Source organism: Pholcus phalangioides, unplaced genomic scaffold (genome assembly GCF_987345545.1).
Source record: "Pholcus phalangioides strain wild (caught in Gottingen) unplaced genomic scaffold, Ppha-v1.0 ptg000008l_1, whole genome shotgun sequence".
Lineage (NCBI taxonomy): Eukaryota > Metazoa > Arthropoda > Arachnida > Araneae > Pholcidae > Pholcus > Pholcus phalangioides.
Window position 1 is genome coordinate 13,697,844 of NW_028301601.1, and position 24,920 is coordinate 13,722,763.

The 24,920-nt window shown below is 40.1% G+C and overlaps 1 protein-coding gene and 1 long non-coding RNA gene across 2 annotated transcripts; one reads left to right on the plus strand and one right to left on the minus strand.

Moving 5' to 3' along the window:
• Nucleotides 1–443: 443 nt before the first annotated feature.
• Nucleotides 444–8,013, minus strand: LOC149083858 (uncharacterized). Its single transcript, XR_016193020.1, has 3 exons — nucleotides 7,832–8,013; nucleotides 5,907–6,159; nucleotides 444–689 (listed from the first exon to the last, which is right to left on the minus strand). It is a non-coding gene; the product is annotated as an uncharacterized LOC149083858 (long non-coding RNA).
• An 8,672-nt stretch (nucleotides 8,014–16,685) lies between these two features.
• LOC149083859 (26 kDa secreted antigen-like) lies at nucleotides 16,686–24,616 on the plus strand. Its single transcript, XM_089235413.1, has 4 exons — nucleotides 16,686–16,892; nucleotides 20,904–21,036; nucleotides 23,316–23,454; nucleotides 24,273–24,616. Exons 1-4 carry the CDS (start codon nucleotides 16,713–16,715, stop codon nucleotides 24,310–24,312), a joined length of 492 nt encoding a protein of 163 aa, XP_089091539.1. The 5' UTR covers nucleotides 16,686–16,712; the 3' UTR covers nucleotides 24,313–24,616.
• Nucleotides 24,617–24,920: the final 304 nt, after the last annotated feature.

Genomic DNA, 24,920 nt, shown 5'->3' on the forward strand with positions numbered 1-24,920 from the left:
CCCCCCTTAGACATTTTGAAAACCCAGAAAGCACAAAATTTGGTAAATTTTTTCGTGCTGTAGATATTTTTAATCTAGTGAGTTTAGCCCCGACTGTAGGTGTGTTATTGAAGTCGGGTCTGAAAGGGTAATAGCATTCGTTTTTTAATAGGCTACCATTCCTGTCAGAAAGCGATACATGAATTCCTTTGTATTTCTAAAATTCAATGTCATTTTAAATATCTTTCCACTTCTTGAATATCATCAAAATTCAAGAACTGGTGAATATAAACAAATTAAAACAGTAATGAAAAATAGGCATCAGATATATGTGTAGAAAAATTTTAAAGCTCTAACACTCTTATAGAAGCACCCGTTCCCCCCCCCCCCACTCTAAATCCTAGCAAGTCTTGAGAGTTCAATGGAAATTTCACATCATTTTTGTGAATAAATCACAAAATAAATTGAAACTGAAGTATTTATTGATGAAAAAATATATATATCAGCTAACTTTCATTTACAATGTATACGACTGCAGCCACTATGCACATACAAAGGACTTTTGATCATTTTCGCTTTCTCAGCATAGAAGTGTCAAACACCTGTTGATGTTGTCTTTTTTGGTGATTGTTTCCTCTGCAGAACTGAAATTAACGAATCTCTGATATCATCTAGTGTTTTGTGGAGAGAGATTCCCGCTTTCATTTTATCTGGAAAGAGAATGAAAACAATTGTAACAATTAATAACACAAATACAAACTCTACGGCCACAACAGGCAAATTGCCCAAGTGAACTGATGCTGGGAATAGGGTTTTAACTCAAGCAAGGGTGAGCAAACAGACAGTGTTTCAAAAGAGATGGGCTATTTCTAAAAAGATGGCAGAACAGGTGAAACAATCTCATTTTCCCTTTAGCAATGCATGGGACAAAAAAAAATGCTAAATGGCCAAAATTCTACTTACACAATACAGTAGACGCGGTTTATTGGAATCATGTACAGTATAATGTTATCATTTGGTATTGGTTTAACCATATATTTTTTCACTCCCCAAATTATCATTGTCTGCAAAACAATGTAGGAGATTAGAAAGTGTAATACTCCCCTCCCCGACAAACATTTCTGTACTCTGGATGATGATTTTTGCTTGCACATGAAATTGATAGGCTATCTGATTATTATTAGCCGTTATAATCCCTGTACGTGTGCAGCTGCTTTTGCAATTAACTTCCACCAATGGAGGCAAACAAATGTATGATCAGAAAGAAACTTCAGTTCCCTGTTAATTGTCCAGATTCAGTTTTTGTTTGAAAAACTTTCTCAAGGGAGCTATGGAACACACGGTACATGAATTAAACACCTGATGACTGAATTAAAAAAATTTTTTAGCTTAAAGGAAAAAAAAAAAACCCCCAAGCATGATTTTTCCTCGAAACAGTCCTAAATAATGTTTTTAAACTTTTCAGAGACATAATGACTTTTTTTTTTAGAAGACAACAACGAATAAGGCAAATACACAAAAAATAATAAACGTCCTAATGCATTTCAACACCAATGGGTGCCGTCTTCAGAGGAAAAATTTTACCGCTAGTTTCGCTGACAGAGTTTCCCATTTGGGTTGAATACCAAATCTTCCGCTGAGCAACCGAGCGTGACAGCACCCATTGGTGTTGAAATGCAATAGGACTTTTATTATTTTTTGTGTATTTGCCTTATTCGTTGGTGTCTTCTAAATATTCTTGGGCAAAGTGGATCAACTCTTCTACATAATGACTTCTTCTCATGTTGCAAGACACACTGCAATGAAATCAGAAAATTTTGAGTCACCCTTAGAAAAACTAAATTTAAATCCTCCTGCTTAAAATTAAAACTCCCTTTTAGCAATCACATGAATTTCAGACGGGAAATACCAATTTTACAGTTGCCACGTCGACTAGGATTTATCAAGCCTTGAGCTATGGGGGAAAGCGAATTGAATCAGCTTGATTTAAATTCTGTTTTTCCTTTTCATAACTTATATTGAAGTGAAAGTAACCTAGTATATATGGTATACATGTTATTGAAATGTGAAGTTCTTGATTAAAATAAGCATAGAAGATCTTTGGGATAAAATATAGACTTAAACTTAATCCCTAGATATAGAACAGCTTTCTTTCTGCACTTTTTCTAGATTTTGTACATGGAAAAAAATTGTAGAGAAATATAGGGAGTTAAACTTAGCACTTAAAGAGTTCCCCTGATTAAAAAACAAACTATTTTTTGTATAAAGCCTTGAATTCTGCGTACTAATTGCTGATTCAAAATAATAGATATGTTGTTCCAACATAAATACCGTTGGACTTTACATTTTAATACAAGAAGTGGAAAAGGTCTAGTGTTTGTCTATTTTTTTTACCAAAACTCATTAAATATGTGCAACAATGAAAATGTGTAAATTACTAAGCAACATCATGCGAGTTGGAAACACATCATAATAAATGCATCCATCTATAGCGGAAGAAACAATCTTGTCAAGAGAATGATTTTATTTAGTTGATGCCGAATGGAAGTTCAGAAGTGTAATGATTAACGTATGGAATTCCGCACATGTAATAAATCTAAAACAAATATATAGTTGATCCCACTTATAACGTTTCTCCCATTTAGAACGTTTTTCCACTTGATACAACTTATTTTCATGGTCCAAACAATAAGTAATTCTCATTGCGATTTCCTGTTTAAAGTGTTTTCCTATTTATTAAATTTTTTTATGACGGTTTTTGAAAATCGTTATAAGCAGGATTCACTTTAATTAACAGTTGAATGCACACATTTATGTATTTACTAATAATCAATGTATGAATTCCCTTCTGATTGATTTTACATTTTTTTAAAAATATCTTCTGATCAAATTTAAAGCAAATCAGATTCTCTCTCTCTCCTCTCCAGACACTTATCTTCTCATTCCCTATTCATACTTTGGTTATCCTGCTAAAATGATTTTATTTTCCTTCCCTGATGGTCCACAACTCTGATTTGTCACCATTTAACTGCCACATATTTCAACACCTGAATGTGGGTGCTATGTCTGATTTGTGTTGAAGAAACTTAAGTGTGCTTATGTGTGCATGCCCAGCATTTGGAGTGTTTTGTGTTCAGTAGGTGGTGCTATCTATCTAGCGCCGCAACTAGATACTTTCTCAAACGGGGCAAGTACACATTTTGGCACACCCATATAATATAGAACAAGCAGTTACAAAGTGTGAATTTGGTGCGTCGCTCTAGTCCAGAACCCAGGACACTAGGCCCGCCTGCCCCTCCCAGTTGTGACCCTGTATCTATTCTCCAATCTGGTAATGCGTGCATTTGAAGTTCAATGTATGCATATTTGTGTTGTAGGTCTGTGTGATCGCCATGGCAACCAGAAGCTTTTTCAAAGGAATAGCCAACTCCAAATTTGAAATCTTTAGAAAAATCCCATTTTTAGTCGATTACCATTGCGCAATTGCAAGTTCCAAACACAGATTTTCGCGAAAAGCAAAATTTGGGGGGAAGTTATAAGGGGGCCTCTTTCTCCCCCCCCCTCCCAGAGATCAAAAAATTAAAAATATTTTTGTAGAGAATTAAAATATTGGAATAAAATAATTTATTTTATACTATCTGTGAAGAATTAGATCCTTGTGCCCCCTCCGATTCTGCTTACACACCCATGATTTTTGCGATGCGAAATGGTGACTACCGCATAGCAGCTAGATGACAAAACTAGATATTCAAGGTCGAGTTTTTACAGATTCGGTTTCTTTCCACGGTATCGGGAAGGTTTTACAATTTGAAAGGGTGTTCCAATCCTTTATGATAAAAAAAAAACCTGCGCATTCGCAATATTGTAGGAACAAGACGAATTTACGCCGTATAAACACGGTCTTTGAATGCCGGCTGATCACCGCAAAAGTACCATAATTTCCCGTATATATCAGGAAGGGAAAAAATTTGCAGGGTAATAAAAATCTGAAATTTGAAACTTCTGTACACGGCCCCTCATTCAGAGAAGCAACCAAAAATACCCCTCATCTTCAACAACCCACAGGTATATCAATACAGTAATGCACAAAGTAGTAAAACCAGTTTTTCAAGGTAGAGGGATCACGATATACGGTAAAAAAAAGTTGGGAGCTTTTTCCTCTCTACTTTTTTCTTCTAAGAACTAAGAATGAACGCATCCCGGTGGATGTATGAACAAAATTTTTACACTTCCTTTTCCGAAATTCCAAGTATTTGACGCGTTATAACGCGTCAATGGCATCTCTGCGAGTCAGGGGCACTGCTGCCAAATGTGGAGGGGGGGGGGGCGGCGGCGGCACGTGTAGCTTAAGCAAGGCTACAAGGGGTACGGTGCACCTGAGCAGCAGATTGTAAGGGACGGCAGCCTAGGCTTTAGTAAAATTTATTTAAAACCTCGATTTAAAAGTTATTTTAAAACCTCGAATATTAAAAATTCACATGACCAGAGGCAAATTTACAGTTTAGCTGACTGTGGGCTACAAAAATTTTGCCACCTTCCACTCATCTTTGTCAAATTTTCTTGACCATTTATTCCTCAAATTTGCAGGGCTATAGCCCAGTATCAGCCAGTATTTCTCAACCTGTAAACATACCCGTTTCTTACTTTTTTCATCCCTCTTTTCCTCTTCACCTGGTCCCTAGATTTCTCTATTACACTTTTTGCCTGATCACTCACATGCTTGAAAACTCTCTGAAGTTTACTTTGGTCCTGTACATGCTTGCAAACTCAAGGCCACTATTTTTGGTCACTTGCTGACTCAGTCCCTCTCTCCCTGGGCAGAGGCGGATGTACATTTTTGTCAATTTCGGAGTCCTCCTCCCATTATACTAATTTTCCTGTGACTATTTATTTCTTGAATTTGCTGTCCTGGGCCTGCTAAGCCCCTCTATAAATACGGCTCTGGGGCCATTCAAGTATTACGTAAGCAGATTTTCAGCCATTTTTGACACCCCCCCCCCTCCTTGTCAGCAAAACACTGGCCCCCCTGCCCCCGTCAGCAGCTTAGAATATTTCATATCTTCAAAAAGGGGCGGGTGATGACATAAGCAACCTTCAACCCCCCCCCCCTTGTCATCAAAAGTAAGCAAATCCGAAATCCCTCTCCCCTCAATGCTGACATAATACTTGCATGACCCCTCTGCAAATGATATATTATGCTTTTAAGACATACCTTCCTGATATATTTGTTGAGAAAACTTTAAGATAGAGCTTAGGGACAGTGATACCAGAACAAGAATGTACTCTATCGCCCTTTGTGATAGAGTACATTCTTATTTGATGTCATCGAGTAATTTTCCTGAATGTCAAATGAATTCAAATTCTGATTCTTAGTAGTCCGATCTCTGTACAACAAAAACGGCTTAAAAATAATTTTTTAAATAAAAGTTACCTCATTATATTTTCTATTTATAAAGTGTCAGCAACGATGACTCATCAACAAGAGCTGAAATGTGAATCGAGTTATCTGGCAAAATTCTATACCTCAGAGCCATACTATCATATGTGGTTCCGAGGAACAGAATTAAGAACAGTATAATGATTTGACTCTTGCCTCCTGCAGCAAGAGTCTTCTTTAGGTGTGGCACATGAGGCTTTGCACCCGGATGGCATTTAAGCTTGAGCCGGCCCTAGGTGAGGCCGCGCTTCTATTATTTCTAAAATAACATTGATTTTTAGATTGTTTGTCTCGGTAATTTTCATGTCTAGCATTTCTGAAGAAAAAAAAAAGAGGATTGAATATAGAAAAATTTAGGTGTGTTAATTAGCATGTTAATGGCTCATTGCTGCCAACATAAAATATTAAACAGAGGTATAAGCTCAACAACTACAAAAGATGCATTAAAGGGGAAAAAAAACGGCAAATCAAGTCACTTGCAATTTCTTACCTCTCTGCTTTGATAGGAGAATTATTGGTGTGTCCCAAGTAACTTTCCTAGTGCTGCACTTGAAACATTCTGGAATTTTCAAGTAATATTATTTCGGCAGGAATTCATCTTTCCGCTACCCTGACTTTTGCAACATCTCTGGTCAGTGCATCTGCTGATCTATGACACAAAGGGCTCCTTACACATTCTTTCTTTTATGTCATTCCGATGCTTTTGATAGAAATATTTTGACTGCCTTACCAAAGATTAAAATCTAAAAAAACAAACAAAAAAATCATGCATTTCAAAAACACAGAACAGCCAGAACTGGGGTGGGGAGGGCAAAGGGGAAAACAAATTTAAAGGGGCAGTAAATTTTTGGCGAAAACAAAAACACAGGTGTAAAATCATCAATCAAATTCTAAAGTGGCGGGAGCAGAAAAATCACACTTGGTCCTCTCCCCCCCACAAAAATCGCAGTTAACCTTCACAGTGACAATCCCGAGATATCTCATCAAACTTGATCTGCTTTATTACGGTCATCCCATAATATCTCAATTTCTTAACAGCTTTTATTTCTAATGTGGCAGTTGCAATGCAGACCAGGAAAATTTAAAAAACTACTTAAAGGGTTAAGGCGTGACATAACTTCACTCTTCAGTTATTTTAAAGTTGTAGTCACTGACAGTTTGATTGTGAGGTGAACAAAAAATATTTTTGTCACATTTTCACGTTATCCTCATTGAACCCTGATTTAAAACACATGCTGGGAATAGAGACTCCAACATTCAAAAAACCGGAGTCTTCCCCGATTTGCCTGGAATGACAGTTAAAATACTGGGAATACTGTTATTTTGATAGCAGTAACAGAGTGGTCTTAACGCACTGGACTACCCCAGTGTGTGTGTGGGATCATAGCGCTCCTTCTTGGTGCCCCAGTGTTGACATTTTCTTGGGAGGCCCCCTAGGCCTTAAAAGGGAAAATATTATGCAAAATAAATGTACATTATTTGTGAGGCCAACATTTGGCTCGAGGCCCCTGGTCTAACCAAACCCACTGCCCCTCTAGGCAGTGCCGTCTTAACGCATGGCCTGGGGGCCTCACAAAAATGAGATTCGGTTGAAATTTTCCAGGATTTACCAGATAGGGCCTCCGATAAACCATTTGGCCCGGGGGCCCATGATACTCTTAAGACGGTTCTGCCTCTAGGACTGGGGTCCTGGAGAGCGGCATGAATGTGACATTTGGTTTAAATTTGACAGTAAGCATGGTTATTGCTGGGCAACAATTTCTAGCCAGATGGAGGAAAAATTGTTTGCATGGAGGGCTGTCAGGAGTGTTTGACAAATTAATTTTTGGTCAGCTTGGGGAGGGGCAAGGCCAGGGCTCAACTCAAGGGCGTAGCGAGGGGGGGGGACTTGGGGGGTCTGGTCCCCCCCACCCCGAAATGTGAGAAAATGACAGAGAAAAGGGAAAAAGATGGCCAAATCCATTGTTCTGTCACTTTGGTCCCCCCCCCCCCGAACGAAATTTCTGGCTACGCCCCTGGCTCAACTAGATACTTTGTCAAGCAGGCATTTTAGCACGCCAATGTAGAAATAGAGGGTGAATTTGGAACCCCCCCTCCCCTCCTGGCCCCAGCTCCCGGGCCACTCGACACGCTCCCCCGTCCCTGGGCACGTCCCCCCCTACACTGTGTACGCCTCTGGTGCCCGTGATACACTTAGAACGCCCCTGGCTAGCAAATTTATTGAGTCGTGCAATGATTTCCCGGATTTGACGAATTTTTTTTACGAAGTTTCTGTGCATATTTCGGCATCGATGTTACCCCCGATAAAACGATTTTCCTCGAATTAAGGAATGGAAACGGCAGTTTTACACAATTTGTTCAATCGGGATTTTCAACTCTTATTAACGAATAATTTTAACAAACGAATCAACTCACCTTGGATCGATGAAAATACATGCTGCTCACGTTTAATTTATTGTCCATTGCTTTCAGTCAGATGATGGCGAAGAATATTTTGTGCCGCTCACATTCTGAACGCACTAACAGGCTCCATGCACTGCTAGTTTTGTCACCAAATTGCTTTCAGCCGGCAACCTATTCATTTCTGTTGCCAATCGTCGATCAACAGGGTTGATAGAGACAGTAATAATCCCATGTGATCCTCGTGGTAATAAAAGTAATGAATCGAGTAGAGCGCATGCGCAAAAAATGCGAGCAAGTAGTGGTATCGCCATTGCGTATGCGTTGGGCTGATGATCAAAAGTGTTTCTGTGACTATGTGTCACACTCCACTTTATAGTAATGTGCTGCCATCTAATGTGAAATTTAAAAGTGGCTCATGTGGTGATGATGAAGTTTACAATAAAAAAAACTATATTCTTTATTCCGCTCAGTTCCTTATAAACAAAGCTTATAAACTGAACTGGAAATTCAAACTCAAAGTTCGGTTATTTTGTATGAGCATAAAGAGACGTCCAAAACAAAGAACCTCGAGCAGACGACAGACGGTTTGTTTGGTTCCCTACGAGCTAAGCTCACGAACAGAACTGGCAGTTTGGACTTCCAGTTCAGTAAACATTTCGGGACACAAGGAGACGGCCAAAACAAGGAACCCGGAGAGAAGCAGACGACAGAGATTTTGAGGCTTGGATTATATAGTGTTGGTGCTGCCATCTAATCTCGGAATTTCAGACAACTCATACAATGACGAAAAGAGGGAGAGAGAGAGAGAATTCTGTTTTTTTGTTATTTTTAACATAAAATTTTTTTATGAGACGAAAATTTCGATAAAAAAATTCGTACATTTGCAATAATCGATTTTTTTATGTAGAAATAATAATATTTTTTTTCCACAAAAACATTCGAACAATATGGATGATCGAACAAATAAGTGAAAATACGGATTATGTGGTCTTCAGATAATAGGGTTACCAGGTTCAAAACTGAAAAAGGAGGACGCCTGGTGCGAACCTTAGGCTGTGCCGTCTTAACGCATGCCTCTCCTCTCCCCCCGGGACTCAGAAAAACGAGAGACGTAGTGCTAATTACTATTAATAATTTATGAATTCTTTAAAATTAATTTAAATGCTATTCCCTCTCGCTGGATCGTGTTTGATTACGATCCAGACTATCAACGCGTTCCTGAAATAATGAAAAATAAAAATGAGTGTAATAGAATATAGAAACTTCCCCTTCAAGATTTATGTTCGTAACTCGAAAAGTTTGTAAGTCGGGGTGCAACTACATAAAACTTTTATAGAGGGGCCACAAATTTTTTTTTGCATTGGGCCGCGAAATTCTACTGAGCCTGGACCTGTCTCCGATTTTTAAATTTAAATATCTCAGGGAATAATGCAGTTTAAAAACGTGCAAGTTGTTTGTTGGGCTCAGAAGAGAAAGAGCAACAACTGTCTAATTAGAAGTTAGGGAACGGGGGAGGGAGGGGGATCGTATAAAAATCTAAATTTTTTTATTTTATTTTCATCCTCAAAACTCGTACAGGGTAATTTCTGGTCACATTTTGAGAATTTTTAAAATTAGAATCCATACCACTACGACGAAACGGTTGATGAGATAAAGGCCGTAACACCGCTCCAAGGAGAAACCATTGAATGTTAGAATGGCCATAATATTACCAATAGGCAGGAGGGGAGGGAGAGCAGGTGGATCTGGTGCCCCGGGCGCATCACAGAAGGGGGCGCAAATTTAACCATTTAACCTATCCTTCGGTGCCTTAATGACTGGTTGCCTCGGCTGACCAAGTATCCAGTTGCGGCCCTGCCAATAGATATCTTATTTCTGATGAATCACCGTTATGTTGGGCATTTTTTTCTTTTAAGCCTCGTTCACATGTGCAAATATTGCGGTAGCATTGGGAGTTCTAACACCCGCTTTAGCGACTTTTTTCCTTCGTAAGGAAAGGAATGGAGAACATTAATTGGTGAAAATTCTTTTGAAGCCGGTTTTAAACCAGCTTTTTCAATTTAAATTTTTTCATTTTTTCACTTTTTCAATTTTTTCTATCTAAAGCCTCGTTCACATTATGTGAACGAGGCTTTAGATACAAGTTTGTAATTTACACTTGGTAGTATTACTTTTACTTCTATAAATCAAACTTCACAGTTGATCCACTAATGACTCACAAAAATCATGTCCTTATTCTCTAGAACTTGGTTTACTGAAAAGGCCCATCTGGGCACTTCTGGCACCGGAGTGTCAAGTGACAATTGGATCTGGTTCCGATTTTCAATAGTAAATATTCAAATAGGTAGGTAGGAATTTTTAGCTTGGTAGTAGTGCCTCTCTTTCAGAAAAATCGCTTTGTATGTGGGCGTGTGATAATGTTAAGAGACAGCCCTGGGCGTACTTTATGAAAATTGTGAAAAGCTAATCGAAAAACTCGGCAATAATGTGAAGTCTAGTTTGCAATATTATTAGTTTCTCATCTTTGGTGCCATTCTTGTGATAATGATCTTCAATTATACCATCAAGTGTTCTTAAAATTTGAGGATCTTGTAACGAGTGATCGATGTTGAAAAAAATTGTACATTAAAAAAAAAAAAAAGCCAATCAATCTTCCCAAGTATGCACTTACGCATTCGTCAGGCCTCATCGACACATTAAGGAAACTCTCTTAAGAAGCTGCAGTGTGTGTGTGATAATCCAAACTTCGTGTGAATGTCCCTCAAGGATGCTCAAGCGTTCCTCGCTCTCGCACAGTCCGCGATATCATCTAAAAAAGTCATCTTCGACCACTAAAAACACAAACGTTTCATTTTCACAGCCCTTTCATTTGTTTCCCTCTTGTCCTCCCTCACTTCTGGTCCGTATCCGGGTTCTATGGCATCCGTATACTCCACTCGTTGTAATTGTCCCCATTGAGCTTTGGAATCTTCAATTCCTCCATCTGTATTAGGCTTAGTTGCGCGCGTGTACAATTTTCTTCGATCCTTTGTGAAACTAGAGATTTAAGTTATCTACTTCCCGCTTACCGATGAAACGTCTATCCAGGAGCCTTCGTGCTGATAACATGTTGTGGAACAACGGGGGTGGGTGGCAGTGCCGTCTTAATGCATGGGCCCACCCGGGCATGGCCCGGGGGCCTCAAGCGAAGAAGGGGCCTCTCAAAATGAGATCTAGTTGAAATTTTCAAGAATCTAATAGGTAGGGCCTCGAAAAAATCCCTTGGCCCGGGGGCCCATGATGGTCTTGAGATGACCCTGGTGGGTGGACTGGATACACCTGTTATAAATGAGACACTCTTCACACTAGGAAACGCACGTCCTTCAGCACCACGCTTTTATTTACGGGAGCCATTCTACTCAAGAGGTCAACTACAATACTCTTCACGCTTTGGCCATAACCAGCCATAATAAAAGCTTTACTTTTATATCGTAACAGTTACGGAAGTCGTAACGTAACACACCTATTTCAATAACAGAAATCCTTCTAAAACGACATAACCCCTTAACTTCCTTAACTATACAGTGTATAGTTTAAGGGAGGAGGAGTTAATACCCTTAATATGGTGATAAACTATGTGATCTAATAGAAATATCATTAAAAATACTATTTAACCATTGATTTATTTCACATTTTTTACACTTGTTCTTCATTGTATGTGTTATCTTATACTGCATAAAGTTTTGCACACCTTGGATACTCATTTTTTATTTTGTAAATTTCCAAAGAAAAGCATTAAAAACAGCTAATGATCGGTGATAAAATACCATGACATCAATGTAATTCAGCGTTCCCAACCAGGGGTACGCGAGAGGCTGTTAGGCTACGCGAAAAGAAAATGGTAATGGCGGCCATCCATCTAAAAAAAGGACAAAATAATTAAAAACATTAAAAAGAATTTTTTAAAAGAAGGTAGAGGTTTTTACTAATATTGTCAGTTGTAATATATCGGCCTTCCCTATCAATAAAATCTTCTAAAACAGAGGGGTTGTGTCCGCTGGAACAGTCGGCCTTCTCCCCTCCCGCCCCCAACCTATGATCGGGATTCGCGAACTCCTTCCTCTCGGCTCACTTTACTTCTGTGTCGTAGATTTGATTGTTGACACAAGCGGGGCTGTGCATAAAAGCGAAGAATTAATTCGTGTTGTGTTGAACTTTTGTTGTGGGTGTTTGTATTGAGGCGTGTGCGTGTTATTCCGGCAATTTTCTACGTCAACTTTTCTACCATTTCTACCAAACACCTACTACTCACGCGATTTGCACTATGGATCAGCGGCTAAAAACTAGATCTTTGCGGAAGCAAACTGAAACACCAAAATGAAATTACTGAGCATCTGTAAACGTGAAAACATATTTTGAATCTTCCAAAAGTGATTCTGCCAAAGCTACCGAAACCTCCTACTATAACTGTATTAGCTATCGCATTGCGAGACGAGGAAAAAATCACACTGTTGGTGAAAAGATGCTGTCAGATGCATGTTTGAAGAGGGAAGTGCTCTTATAATGAGTTCAATATCTCTATCAAATAATGAAATGTCTCGAAGAATACAGGACATGTCAGGCGATGTTGAGAGCACAATAAGTCATGTCAAAGGTGAATTTTTTGTCTATCCAAGTCGACGAAAGTACCGACGTTTTGCGCAATATTCTGTGCTACTTGTAATCGCTAAGTACTTGAAAGAGAATTCGAAGTAAAGCTTTTTATTTGTCACCCATTGAAGGGGTCGTACGACTGTTAAAGACTTTTTTGAAGCAATTAATCATTATTTCCTTGAAAAAATAATTTAATGGTCAAAATGCATTGGGCTCAAAACAGATGGAGGAAAATCCGCGAAAGATTGCTACTCAGGCCGTCGTGAACGCGTGGCAGAAGTCTCTCCCAAAATGAAATGGACTCACTGCTATATTCACAGACAGGTCCCTGCATCGAAACCGTTGCTTCCAAATTGGCGAAACGTTCTTGATGAAGCGATCGAGGTTTTCAACTTTGTCAAGGTGAATCCTATCAACTACAGGTTGTTGAAATTGTTGTGGGCAGTGCCGCTTTAACGCACGGGCCCACCCAGGCACGGTCCGGGGGAGGCCTCAAGAGAAGAGGGGGGGGGGGCTTCACAAAAATGAGATCCGGTTGAAATTTTCTAGAATGTATCTGGTAGATCCTCAGAAAAACCACTTGGCCCGGGGACCCATGATGCTCTTAAGACGGCCCTGGTTGTGGGAAGATATGGATATCCTTCACAACGCTTTGCTTTTGTACACCGAAGTTAGGTGGCTGTCCAGGGGTAAAGTCCTGACATTGCTGTTCGAATTTCGGAATGAGGTAGCCCTCTTTTTAGGAAGTGTTTGAAACACTTCACGATTTCTCGTCACAAGCCGAGCTGAATTTAACAGTCGGCCACTTGGAAGGATTAAAATCCTCGTTTGAAAAATCTTTTTCAGAGCAGGAAATGAGTGATCGGTGGACATCTTATCTTTTCAAAGAAGACTATTTTCAACCGGCTGTATTGTCGATCCCAGAAAAAGATAAATCGCTGGAGCTCTCATCAGATACCCCTCTGAACATCCTCTTCCATGACGGGATGGCGAACCTAGTCAGTTTTTGGGCTTGTCGCGGTGACGAATACTTTGAACTTTTTAGAAAAGCCATAATATTTTTGTTGCCGTTTGTTAGCAATGAGCTTGTTCAACGGGGCGTTTTCTTCTTATACTTACATAAAAAATAAATATAGAAGCAAATTGAACGCGCTCCAGACTTGAGTTTGTATTTTTCCCCTTTTGAGCCTAATTTTCCAAAACTTTGTGATTCAATACAGTCCCAAACATCATCACATTAATTTTTTTCCTAAACTTTGTGTTAATTTGTTTGCTTACTTGGAAAATAAATAAAGCTAAATAATGAAAAAATAGACCATTTAGTTTAATATTTTCAACATGTTCCTTTTTTTTAAGTTTTCCGAAAACTGTAATGGGTGAAACAGATTTGGGGGGGGGGGGAGTCCGGAGGATTCGGGGTTGTGGGTACGCAGAAAGGAACCGAGCCAGCTGGGGGTACGCGGACTGAAAAAGGTTGGGAACCCCCTGATGTAATCAAATGAAAATTTATTCGAAATGAAGGAAACTGTTCAATTCATGAAATGAAACAAAATGTTATCATTTGACTCAATCTTATTTAAAATTAAATTTTAAAATTCAAATATTTTTTTTACTTACTTTTTTACTTAATTTTGAGTGAAAATGAAATCTTAAATTTTGCTTCATTTCATGATTTGAAGACCTTCCTTTACATTTTGAATCGACTTTTATATAATCTTATATATAAATGTGAAAGTATGTATGTTTGTATGTATGCTCTTTGTACAAATCTACAGTTTTAGGCCGATCGTCGCCAGATTTTGCATATAAACAAGACCGGGATTGAACCGTAGGCTACTTTAAAAGTTCGTCAGAGCTGGGCAAACGTCCGAAATGGGCGAAAAACTGTGCGGCAACGATGGTTTTGGGGCCTCAACAATTACTTTCGGAACGTTTACTTTGGTTACCGTGGTTCCCAACAATGCGTTTCAGACGTGTATATATGCCTTTACAATGGTTTGTCACATCTTTGACGCTGCCATCATAACAGTTTATTCTTTTATAACGGTTTGTCACTTTTCCAATCCTCCCAGTAATTGAAGAAAACCCGGGAAGCGCCAGATATTTTTGCTTGCATGTATACAGGGTGTCCTGTAAGTGCTTATGTGGCCTTTATCTCATCAACCACCCATCGTTGAGGCATAGTTTCAATTTAAAAAGTGCTTAAAAGGAGTTTGAATAATATTCGCTGCAGTCATATAGTGACATATGACGTCACTATATGACTTCTGTATCCTGCAGAATTTCTGAACTCTTTGGATGTTACGGATGTGCCACCACACAACTTCACCCTCAAAGTCGGACACCTATAATGATTTTAAGAAATTTTGAGATACCGATACTCTGCAATGGCAACAGACTCTGCGTGAAGAAATTGCACAATTACATCATTGAAGCAACGATTCTAACTGAATGTGCTGGAGGAGAAGCCGTTTTCATTCCACGTACCCCAATTACCACTGAAGAAATGCCATTCACTTTCAAGCGATTATAGTTCTCGATTCGTTTAGCTTTTGCCATGACAATCAACAAAGCGCAAAGCCAGTCGTTAGCAGTGGCAGGTATCAACCTACTTGAGTCCTGTTTTTCACACGGAGAGCTTTACGTCGCGTGTTGGTAATCCTAAAAGTTTGTACATCTACACACCAGACGGACAAACAAAAATATTGTGTATCCACAAGCGATTGCCTGAAGTTTTTAATTAAAATATTTAAAAATAAAAGTAATTTTTTCTTACTTAATGCAGAAATATTTTTATTAAGAAATAATTAATAAGCTATATATATATGTAAATTTTTTACAGGGCGGGCAACGTCGCCGGGTATCAGCTATCCAATTACATTGATGTCACGGTATTTTATCGTGCACGCAAGCTGTTCGTAATGCAGCGGTTCTCAACCTTTTTTGACTCGCGGAGCCCTATCCACAGTGCCGTCTTAAGGCATGGGCCTGGGGGCCTCAAGAGGAAAAGGGGGGGGGCCTTACAAAAATGGGAACCGGTTGAGATTTTCGAAAATTTGCCTGGTAGGGCCTCGGGAAAAGCATTAGGCCCTGCCTATCCAGTATATAATTTCTATTGCGGAGCCCTGTTTGGCTCGAGGAGCCCTCTTTTGTACATAATTTTTATGACAGAAACCCTTCTAGGCCTCTTTTATTTATTTACTTATCAAATTTACTGATTTATATTATTTTTCTCGAGTCGCCGCGGTTTCTTAGGCCGGGAGAATTTTTTCTAAAAGTTATTTTATAAAATTCGAAAAATTCAACCGATAAGATTATCGGCTGCATTTGCTCGAATGTAACCTATGAGCTTTATTGGTTGGATTTTTCAAGTTTTATAAAAGGGATTTAAGGGGTCATTCAAGTATTACGTTAGCATCGAAGGGGGGGGGGGTTCGGATTTGCTGACTTTTGATGACAAGGCGGGGAGGGGGGTTTGAAGGTTGCTTACGTCAACCCTTTTGGAAGATATGCAATATTCTAAGCGGCTGACGAAATTTTCCTGACAGGGGGGGAGGGGGGTCAGTATTTTGCTGACAAGGGGGGAGAGGGAGTGAAAAATGACTGAAAATCTGCTTACGTAATATTTGAATGGCCCCTTATCAAACGTTTTATAGTGTAATCCCGGCCTTAGGCATCTCGTTTTTACAGTATCTGCTTTGAATCACGGGACCCAATCCACTTCTTCCACACAGTGATGCGTTTGGGAAAGAATACAATGTCTGTCAATCACGTCTCGGCCAACTCGTAGGGCATTTTGCCTGTTGTGGCCTTGTAAGTACTGCATTTGTATCTTCTACATCTTTCATGTTTTGATGAGTTCGAATTTATCATTGTATGAGTAGAAAATCTTCTAGTAACAACGTTCTTAAATAAAAGATTACATAATCTTCGATTTCCCGGAAAACAACATCATCATTATGATTCAGTAAATATGGAAATATGACATTCTCAATTTCTTTTAATTGCCAATAGTTGTCTTTTATGAAGAAACATAGTGCCAAATTCTTCCTAATACACATGAATAAGCGATTTCCGATGCGGGGGGGGGGGGGTTCAATGATTTACTGCATAGTAATCATGTGGCATTGAAATTTTCATAGTTTTTGAAAATGGAAAGTCATTCATTAATATCAACCGGGAACAACACTTTATAAAAGAGCCTTTTAGGAAAAATTTGAAGTATTTTGAAGCAGAATCTTGAAGCTCACGGTATTCAGACATGGCTGCCATGGGAATGCGCTCAAGGTATGCGACGACGATTGCCGCGTTGAACGTGAATCTTCTTGCCTCGGTTGTGCTTTTTGTTTCATCTCAGGAGATGACCGAAGTCCAACAGAAGTTTGTGGACTACAATATTACGCCGAATACAGTGCCCGTAGCACCACCGGATAAACTCCGAGTACGTATTATTATCTTCCCGTTTTCATTACATTTATGTTACGCTGTACCTCCTATCAAGCAGGTGTTTAGGGCAAACTTACACTTTCTGTGCAGTTAAATACACTGCTAAAAAAAATTAGAGGATGTAGCGGTTTCGGCTATGAACAGCAGAGATCAGGGAAAGTTTTGGAGGCTGGAATGTAATTCAGAGGTGTGTGTAGCACAATGCGAGAAAATATGATCACGCTTGCAACATGGAATAATCAAATTTTATTCGGGTTTTACGCTGAAGATGAGAAAATGCACATTTTATGCATTAAAAAAAAGGGGAAGGGGTGAATGATAATAATTTCTAATACGGAATATGGCTTTGCCGAACAGAAAGCAATGTTTGGTACTCGTAAAGTATGGACTCTCAGACATTATTGATGAGGGACCAAGGTATTCTGCCCACTCACGCCTGCTGAAGTGCGGTTTCCAGCAGTTGAACAGCCTATGCGGGTGATGGACGACAAGACATCCCTCGCTCTAGAATGTTTCAAACATGTTCAAAGGGATTCATGTCAGGAGAACACGATGGCCAGTCCATTTGAAAGCCCGATGGGCATGGTGGTAAGATGCGTGAAGGTTGCTGTCACGGTCCCAGTTTCAAACCCAGGGGAAAATATAGATACCCTTAGGAGCTTGGGGCGACCAATGATAGATGGTGCCTTCGTTTCCAACTCAACTCATTAATGCGGGAAATTGCAATATGGCCCGAGTTGATGTTTGGCGAAGTAGTCAATTTGAAGGAATCCTTTGTCAAAATGGAAGCCATCTACATGCCTAGAACGGGGTAGCGTCAATCTTCCATGAAAAGGAATTTATTTCGAACTGTTGCAGCTTAGGGAATCACAAAAGGTCTGAGAATCTCTTCTCTATAGCGCTGATCCGTCAGAAATCTATTCCTGGCGATGTGCAGGTAGGTGCGGCCGTTTATGGAGATATCCGCCCAGACCAACAACAAGCCTCCTCCATACTGGGTACCTTCACTCAAGAATGCCCGATTGTTTCGAATGTCACGTTCTCTTCGGATCAGCAGTTGAAAAGTGAAACGGAACTCATAGGAGAACAGAATATTGGACCATTCATTTCAACCCCAACTTACATGTTCTTGCGTCCATCGTCATACCTTTTTTGTAGCAATCTCGTACCCACAAAAAACAGCATTTTCTGTACCAGAAAACACATGGATCTCGTAGGCGATGCAAAGTTTTCGCTGACTACGGCCTGCAGCTACGGCCACGGTTGCTCGAATTTCAACTTCCTTTTTCTTGATATATCTTACCGTAGATTAGTTGATTCCGTAATGGCGAGCCACGGCAGCACCTGACTTACTTTCACCAAACATAGCCAATATATCCAATTTTTCTTGTAAAGACTTCACTTTTTTTTTGCCTTTTCAAAACGTCATCAGTAGCACTAGAAAAATGAACCATCCTAAACACGTACAACTCAAATTTTGTAAACAAAACACGTGAATGACCATTTTACTGAGTGTTGCCAAAAAACAATTCTCCAATAAAGGAAACCCCCCCCCCCCCCGCGAATACGGGGGATCGACTGTATATAAAATTTTATTTTAATGTGAAACCTCGGTGTAAAGTCATTTTAATGTGGACCTATAGGCCGAGCAATGCACTAGCCCTCCCAAGTCTGACCAAGTATATGGACCGACTATTAAATGCATGATGGTTGCTATGCAAGGTAAATAGAGGCCTACTGCACCACGAACCCTCCTGGCCATGCCAGTTGAGCCGATGAATTGACCCTGTCACCAGCATAAGACGGAATATCTCGCCCTTCTTGGGAGAAAGCCTTTAATTTTAGCAAAGACAACCTGAACCTGAAGAACCAGATGCATTCAGGTTACCATCACTTATGCGATTTCGAAATTTAGCAAAGATAAGTAAAAACTCAGTAAAGCTGATTTTTCTCAATGGAACACATTTGCCTCTCCCCCTATCTTTGCACCTGCGGAAGAAATCTTACTTTATAAAAAGATATGGCATTTTACAGTGTTTTCAGAGATTTCTGATGCGTCGGTTAAAGGGTTAAAATTTACCCGAGGATCTGCAGTAGGACATATAGGCCTTCTTTCCACGTTCAAATTTTGCTCATAAATATCCGGGTGTCTTGAAATTCAGTGGAAACGATCAGTGACTACGCGGCTGTTTCTCCTGGTATTGACTCGGTCCTTATTTTGTGAATGGCATTTTGACCGTAATTATTGCGACATTGTAGGAAACTCTGTATCACATTGTAGCAAGAGTTCCATTTCTGTTCCATGACAAGTCCATACTGTTCATGCCGTGCACATTTCTGGTTACTCGAAGTTCGGGAAGTGGACTGGGCTTCTTGGAACACTTGACGTACTAAACGCATACAAATTTCAACGCCACACTGAAAATTTTATTTCTGTTACGAGTGGAACATCATCTGACCAGAGTTGCCAAATAGGCCACCGACCATTGACCTGGCTAGGGGCGGATCTAGAGCTCGCTGTTAGGAGGAGTGATTTTACAAATCACTTTGAAAAAAGTAGTCTCAGCATGGGATGACCACATCCCGCATTTTCCACGAAAATCCCGTTTTTCGGGGTTTATTCTCCATTCCGACTTTTTGAAAGATGTCCTGGTTTCACTCATTTTTTAGTCGAAGTTTTACTGAATTTGTTGTTGCAATATTATCATATATACTAGCTATAATACCCGGCGCTGCTCGGGTTTTTTCCAATGAGGCTTTTTTGGATCACCTGATATCTCCCTCTTTCTTTGAGGGACATGCAAACCGTGTCTAAGTTAACCAATATGGCGACTTCCTGCGCAACTCATGAAAGAAACAAATCTAGATTTAAAGAAACGTTAGAAATGAATATTTTTCCTTTTTTTAAAGGGACGCTAGGTATTCTGATTTCGCCCCCCCCCCCCGAACTGCCTGTTTCACAGCTTCCAAAAATCCTTAGTTAAAGAAGCTGTGGAATTGCTTCGATGTACTTTACGGACCCATCATTAATTTTAAAGCAACCTAAAGTATATGAATTTATGCAGTTGAATATTAAAAGGCAATACGGAGACATTAATTTTCATGCTTGAGAAAAAGGTTGAAATCAATGTCATTGCATGGATATCCAATTCAAAAGTGGGTCCGGCTGATTACTTCATATTTAATTTTCTGGGCTTCGTATCTCTCTAAGCGAACTGAATATTTCAAAAAATCGAAAATTCTATACAATTTTTTACATTATTGATGTGACAGAAAACCCAACCAAATTCACTGCATTTCTACAGTAAAATCGGAAATTTTAACACTGCTTTCTATTTGGGATCATCCAGTGCCTGACCCTCAAAGGGTTGCTGATGATGATGATGACGTCTATTCAAAAAGCCTCATTACTCGGAGTATTGAAAATGTGGCAAACCATTGTAAAGGCACAAACTGTTATACTGGCAGAGAGAGAGAGAGCGTTAATGTGAAGTGACAAACCATTGTAAAGGCATATACACGTCTTAAACGCATTGCTAGGGAACCACGGTAACCAAAGTAAACGTTCCGAAAGTGATTGTTGAGGCCCAAAAATCGTTGGTGCTCATTTGGGGCATTTGCCCTGCTCTGGCGAAATTTTAATGTAGCCTATCGTTCAAATGGGGTCCCATTTGGTATATATGCAAAATTTGGTGATGATCGATCTAAAATTGTAGATTTGTATAGAGAACACACACGCAGAACATCAATTTTATATACGGTATATAGATATAGAAATTCCGAAAATTTCAGGAATTATCGCATTTTGCTTGGAAGGGGTGGTCACCTCCCCTCCCCATTCCATCCCTGGACCTTACGAGATTTGACTATATGATGAGTTTCGAAACTTTAACATTTGTTGGTTTGATATAAAAATCCTGATATATACCGATTGCGACCGAAGTTTATATTATTGATTTTTTTCCCCATTGAACATATATTGAGAAGTTATCATTTCGTTACGCAGGTTGTGTACCAAGATGACATCGAAGTGGATTTAGGAAACGAGGTCACCCTCGCTCAATCATTATTTATGCCTTGCGTGTCGTATGACAAAGCTGACAGCAGCCTCATGTATACTATGGTGATGATGGGACCAGGTAAGTGAACATTTTCACGTGTTATCGACATAATGTTATTAAAGGCAATTCGCGTCAAAATATCATCTCAAGTGTGTGCAATCAGTAACCGACGACAATTTGTTTATTGAGCATAGCGGGTGTGAGTGACAGGAGAAAAGGCGAGACACCCAGTCACTGCTGCATGAAGCAACGTAAGCACTTCGGGTGCCCCCCCCCCCCCCCACAGGGGAACCCGAGCATCTTTTTTTTGTTGCGGAAAATCGTAATTAAAATAATTAAAATCAAAAAATCAGGTGAATATCAAAGTGCAACGGGCACTATAATAAACAGGGGCGTATTTATGGTTTTGCAGCCCGTGACTAACAGTGTACCTGCAGGAGTGGGGTAGAGGAAGACCCCCAAGCGGGTTATAGCACATGATGGCGAATTCGAGGAAACAGTAGTCAGGAAAACTAGACTAGAGGCCTCCCCATCTTCTGCAGGTACACTGTTTCTAAAGTCACTTTTAGTCATTTACATTCTTGCACACTATGCTTTGGTCACTCAGATGCCTGCACACTATTCTGGTCAGTCGCTGACCTGGTCCCATTCTCTGTAGGTCATTCGTTTAGTCATTCACATGCTTGCTCACGCTCTAAATCCCTCTTTTGCTCACTCACGTACTCTCACACTGTTTTGGTAACTCACATACTTGCACACGCTCTAGGTCACTCACTGAACTGATCCTTCGCTACGTACGCCACTCGTTTGGTCACTCACACACTTGCTAAAACTCTAAGTCACTCTTTTGCTCTCTCACGTGCTAGCAAACCATCTATGTCACTCTAGTCCTAGTCCCTCACTATCTAGGTAGAGGTGGATTTATTGAGGCTTATACAAATTTTGCCACCCTTTTCCCATTCTACTAATTTTCTTGACCACTCCTTCCTCAAATTTGCTGCCGCTCTGAACTTGCCGACCAGGGCTATAGCTCACTAAGGCCCCTATAAATATGCCACTAATAATAAACAGTTATAGAAAGTCATAAAAATCGTATCGCAGAAGGCGCGCAGTAAAAACTTTGAATCGATAAATGTTTGTTAATCAATGCCAAGGCATCCACGGTGTGTGTGGAGATGGCTCGCCGGGGAGAACGGAAGTGAAGGACGTCGTTTCCAGACAGCACGAGCAGGGGCTTGCCATGTTTATGACAAGAGCATTTACCGCGGTCAATTGCTTTAAAGCGATGTAAGGTTGCCGGTACGGTTCATGACCGGATATAAGATGAGCTCTCTGCTCTTGTATATCTGCAGAAGAGTGACTTGGCGTTGGAAAGTTCGAGTGACTGAAAGACCACACTGACCGAGATAGAGTGACTGGCTTGACCGATATAGACAGTGAGATCTCTCGCTCAATCTTGGTGTGTAAAAATGTCTCGACCACTCGCTTGATCTCTCGATCATCCGATGTCTCTGTCACTCACTCTATTATTTTGGTATACACGAAGACACGTCTACGTGCGTGCACTATGCGTTGTTCTTGATATGAGTGTTCTTTGCTGAGATCCCCCCCCCCCCATCATTGTCTACGGCTGTCGCGAAATATTTAACCGTAAACCAAGCAACGCGCACTAGATGAACGCAAAATTTGGAGGACTCGCCAAAGATGGATGGAGAGTGTCGTCTCAAGTGTATCAATTAGTCACAATCATATTTTTCCACAGAAAACAATTCCTCTCCAAGCAAGTCACTGATGTGAAAATAAAGATATAAGAGTTTACCGACACAGTCTCGGCCACTCACTCGATCTACCTTGGTATGCAACACCATCTCAAACAGTCGCTTATACTTTCGGCCATTCGTTGTATTATTTCTCGATGTTTCGGTCATCAATTTTTTTGCCCATGGTATACAGAACAGTCTCGGCCATTCGCTGTTCGGGTCACTCACTCGCTTAACCTTGGCATACAAAACTGTCTTGGCCGTCTCGCTTATTCTTTCGGCAGTTCGATGTGTCACTCGATAAACTAACAACTTTTGTGGTGAATTTCCGTCTGTGAATTGTTCGTGTGAATTTTCTAGGGCCGCAATTAAGAGGGAAGGGAAGAGTCAAGCAAGTCTGAGGCACCAGACACAGGACCACGGAAATGCTGAATTCATTCTTTCTGTTAATTCGACACGGCTGAATATGAGGGGAGGGAGGGGGATGTGACATGCATGTATGCTGCGGTTGACAAATCCTCTTGTTGCGGCCTTGGGATTTTCCGGAACCGGGTATACATGTTTATAAAAACTCATACCTCATTTGTGAATTTTCAGATATAAATGGACTTTTGAACACTAAGCAACTCCCGTCACAGTTTCTTCATTGGATTGTCAAGGATATTCCAGGGGATAGTGAAACGAATGGAAGTACCCTGGTTCCTTACTTACCCCCCCATTTCCATAGACATACCAGGTAGGTAACATTATTTACACCCATAAAATCAAATCAAATGAATTTTTTGGGTTCGATTCATAGTTAGAAAAATTGATGGTATCATTATAACACGCATTAAACAGGAACAAACTCCACTTTAGGTCACAACACATACAAGCACATTTTACAGCACGGCCCAGGTCTTCGACTACCTGCTAAAATCTCTTCATTGAGGGTCCCTAATTCATAATTAGTATTAGAAACGTAACATGGGAAACATAACGTAACATAAATACAAACGTAACATGGTTGAAAACATGTCATGGGAGTCCATGCAGCGCCTTACAGAGACAGAAAGCCTGCGCAAAAGGCACGGGTTGCCAAGCTCATCTGAACGTCATGAGAGTAAGTCCGATAAGGCTACCTAGCAAGTTTGCCACATTTCGAACCACAGCATCCTATTTTGATTCTTCTTATTTTGGCGGAGAATCTTCCGGGTTGGCTCATAAATACCGCACGGTGATTGGATGTGTGGGACATAGAAATCGCCAATTTTGTGCCCGATCGTTTCTTTTTCCCGCACAGCGATGATGCTAGCAAGAGCAGCGGATTTCTCCCCCCCCCCCCTGAATATTCTGAGTGAGGATGAATTACTTGCGTGACGTCACGAGCAGCGTGCGGAGGCCTTCTATCTCTAGGAGGTGCTGGTCTATGACAGGAATTCGGTAATGGTCCAGACACATTATAAGTGCGGAAAAACTTTTTTGACCCACTGAATCACGTTAATGCAATCAATCCCATGTCAAACAGCTCTATTTTACATGAAATAAACTGATTCATTAACCATTTCTTTTCAGGACCGCACCTGTACAAATTTCTTTATTACAAACAGACTGACGGCGTCGACGTATCCATAAACCCGTTGCAAGGTTTTATCAGGGTAGGATTCGACATCAAAGGATTCACTGCTCAGAATAGTCTCGGAAATCCAGTCGCTGGTAATTTCTTGAGCTCAGTAACCGGTCTGTTTTTTAAGTAGGTCTTTGCAGGTCTTAACCTATCCGATCCGATGATCTGATGTTGAGTGAAAAAAATACCGCATCGAATGCAAGGGCCGGTCTTGTTTAGGGTAAATACATGTAATTCATTAACAATTGTGTGAAATGTTATTGTAAGCCATCTATGATCTAAAGACATAAATACAACCCTTGTTTTCAAGTGAATCATATATTGTCCATATTGTATGAGTAACGATATAAGTCCATATTGTCCATATTTTTGTAGTGCAGCGTAGGCCAACGTTTTATTCCTACAGTTCTCAAAGAAACTTGGAATTTCACGTTTTTTACGTTAATTTTTAACTGTGAAACGGTCTAAATATAGTTCATGTCTACAGATAAGCATGAATAATGCACTACCGAATGTTTATAACATCTGGAACTAATTTACAACACATTATGGAACAACATTTGGAACTAATTTGCAACACATTCTGGAACTGATTT

Coding starts and splice junctions, on each gene's coding strand:
- LOC149083859 (XM_089235413.1), top strand. CDS start 16,713: ATGGCTGCCATGGGAATGCGCTCAAGGTATGCGACGACGATTGCCGCG. Junction 16,893..20,903: donor CACCACCGGATAAACTCCGA/GTACGTATTATT, acceptor TTCGTTACGCAG/GTTGTGTACCAAGATGACAT. Junction 21,037..23,315: donor TATGGTGATGATGGGACCAG/GTAAGTGAACAT, acceptor GTGAATTTTCAG/ATATAAATGGACTTTTGAAC.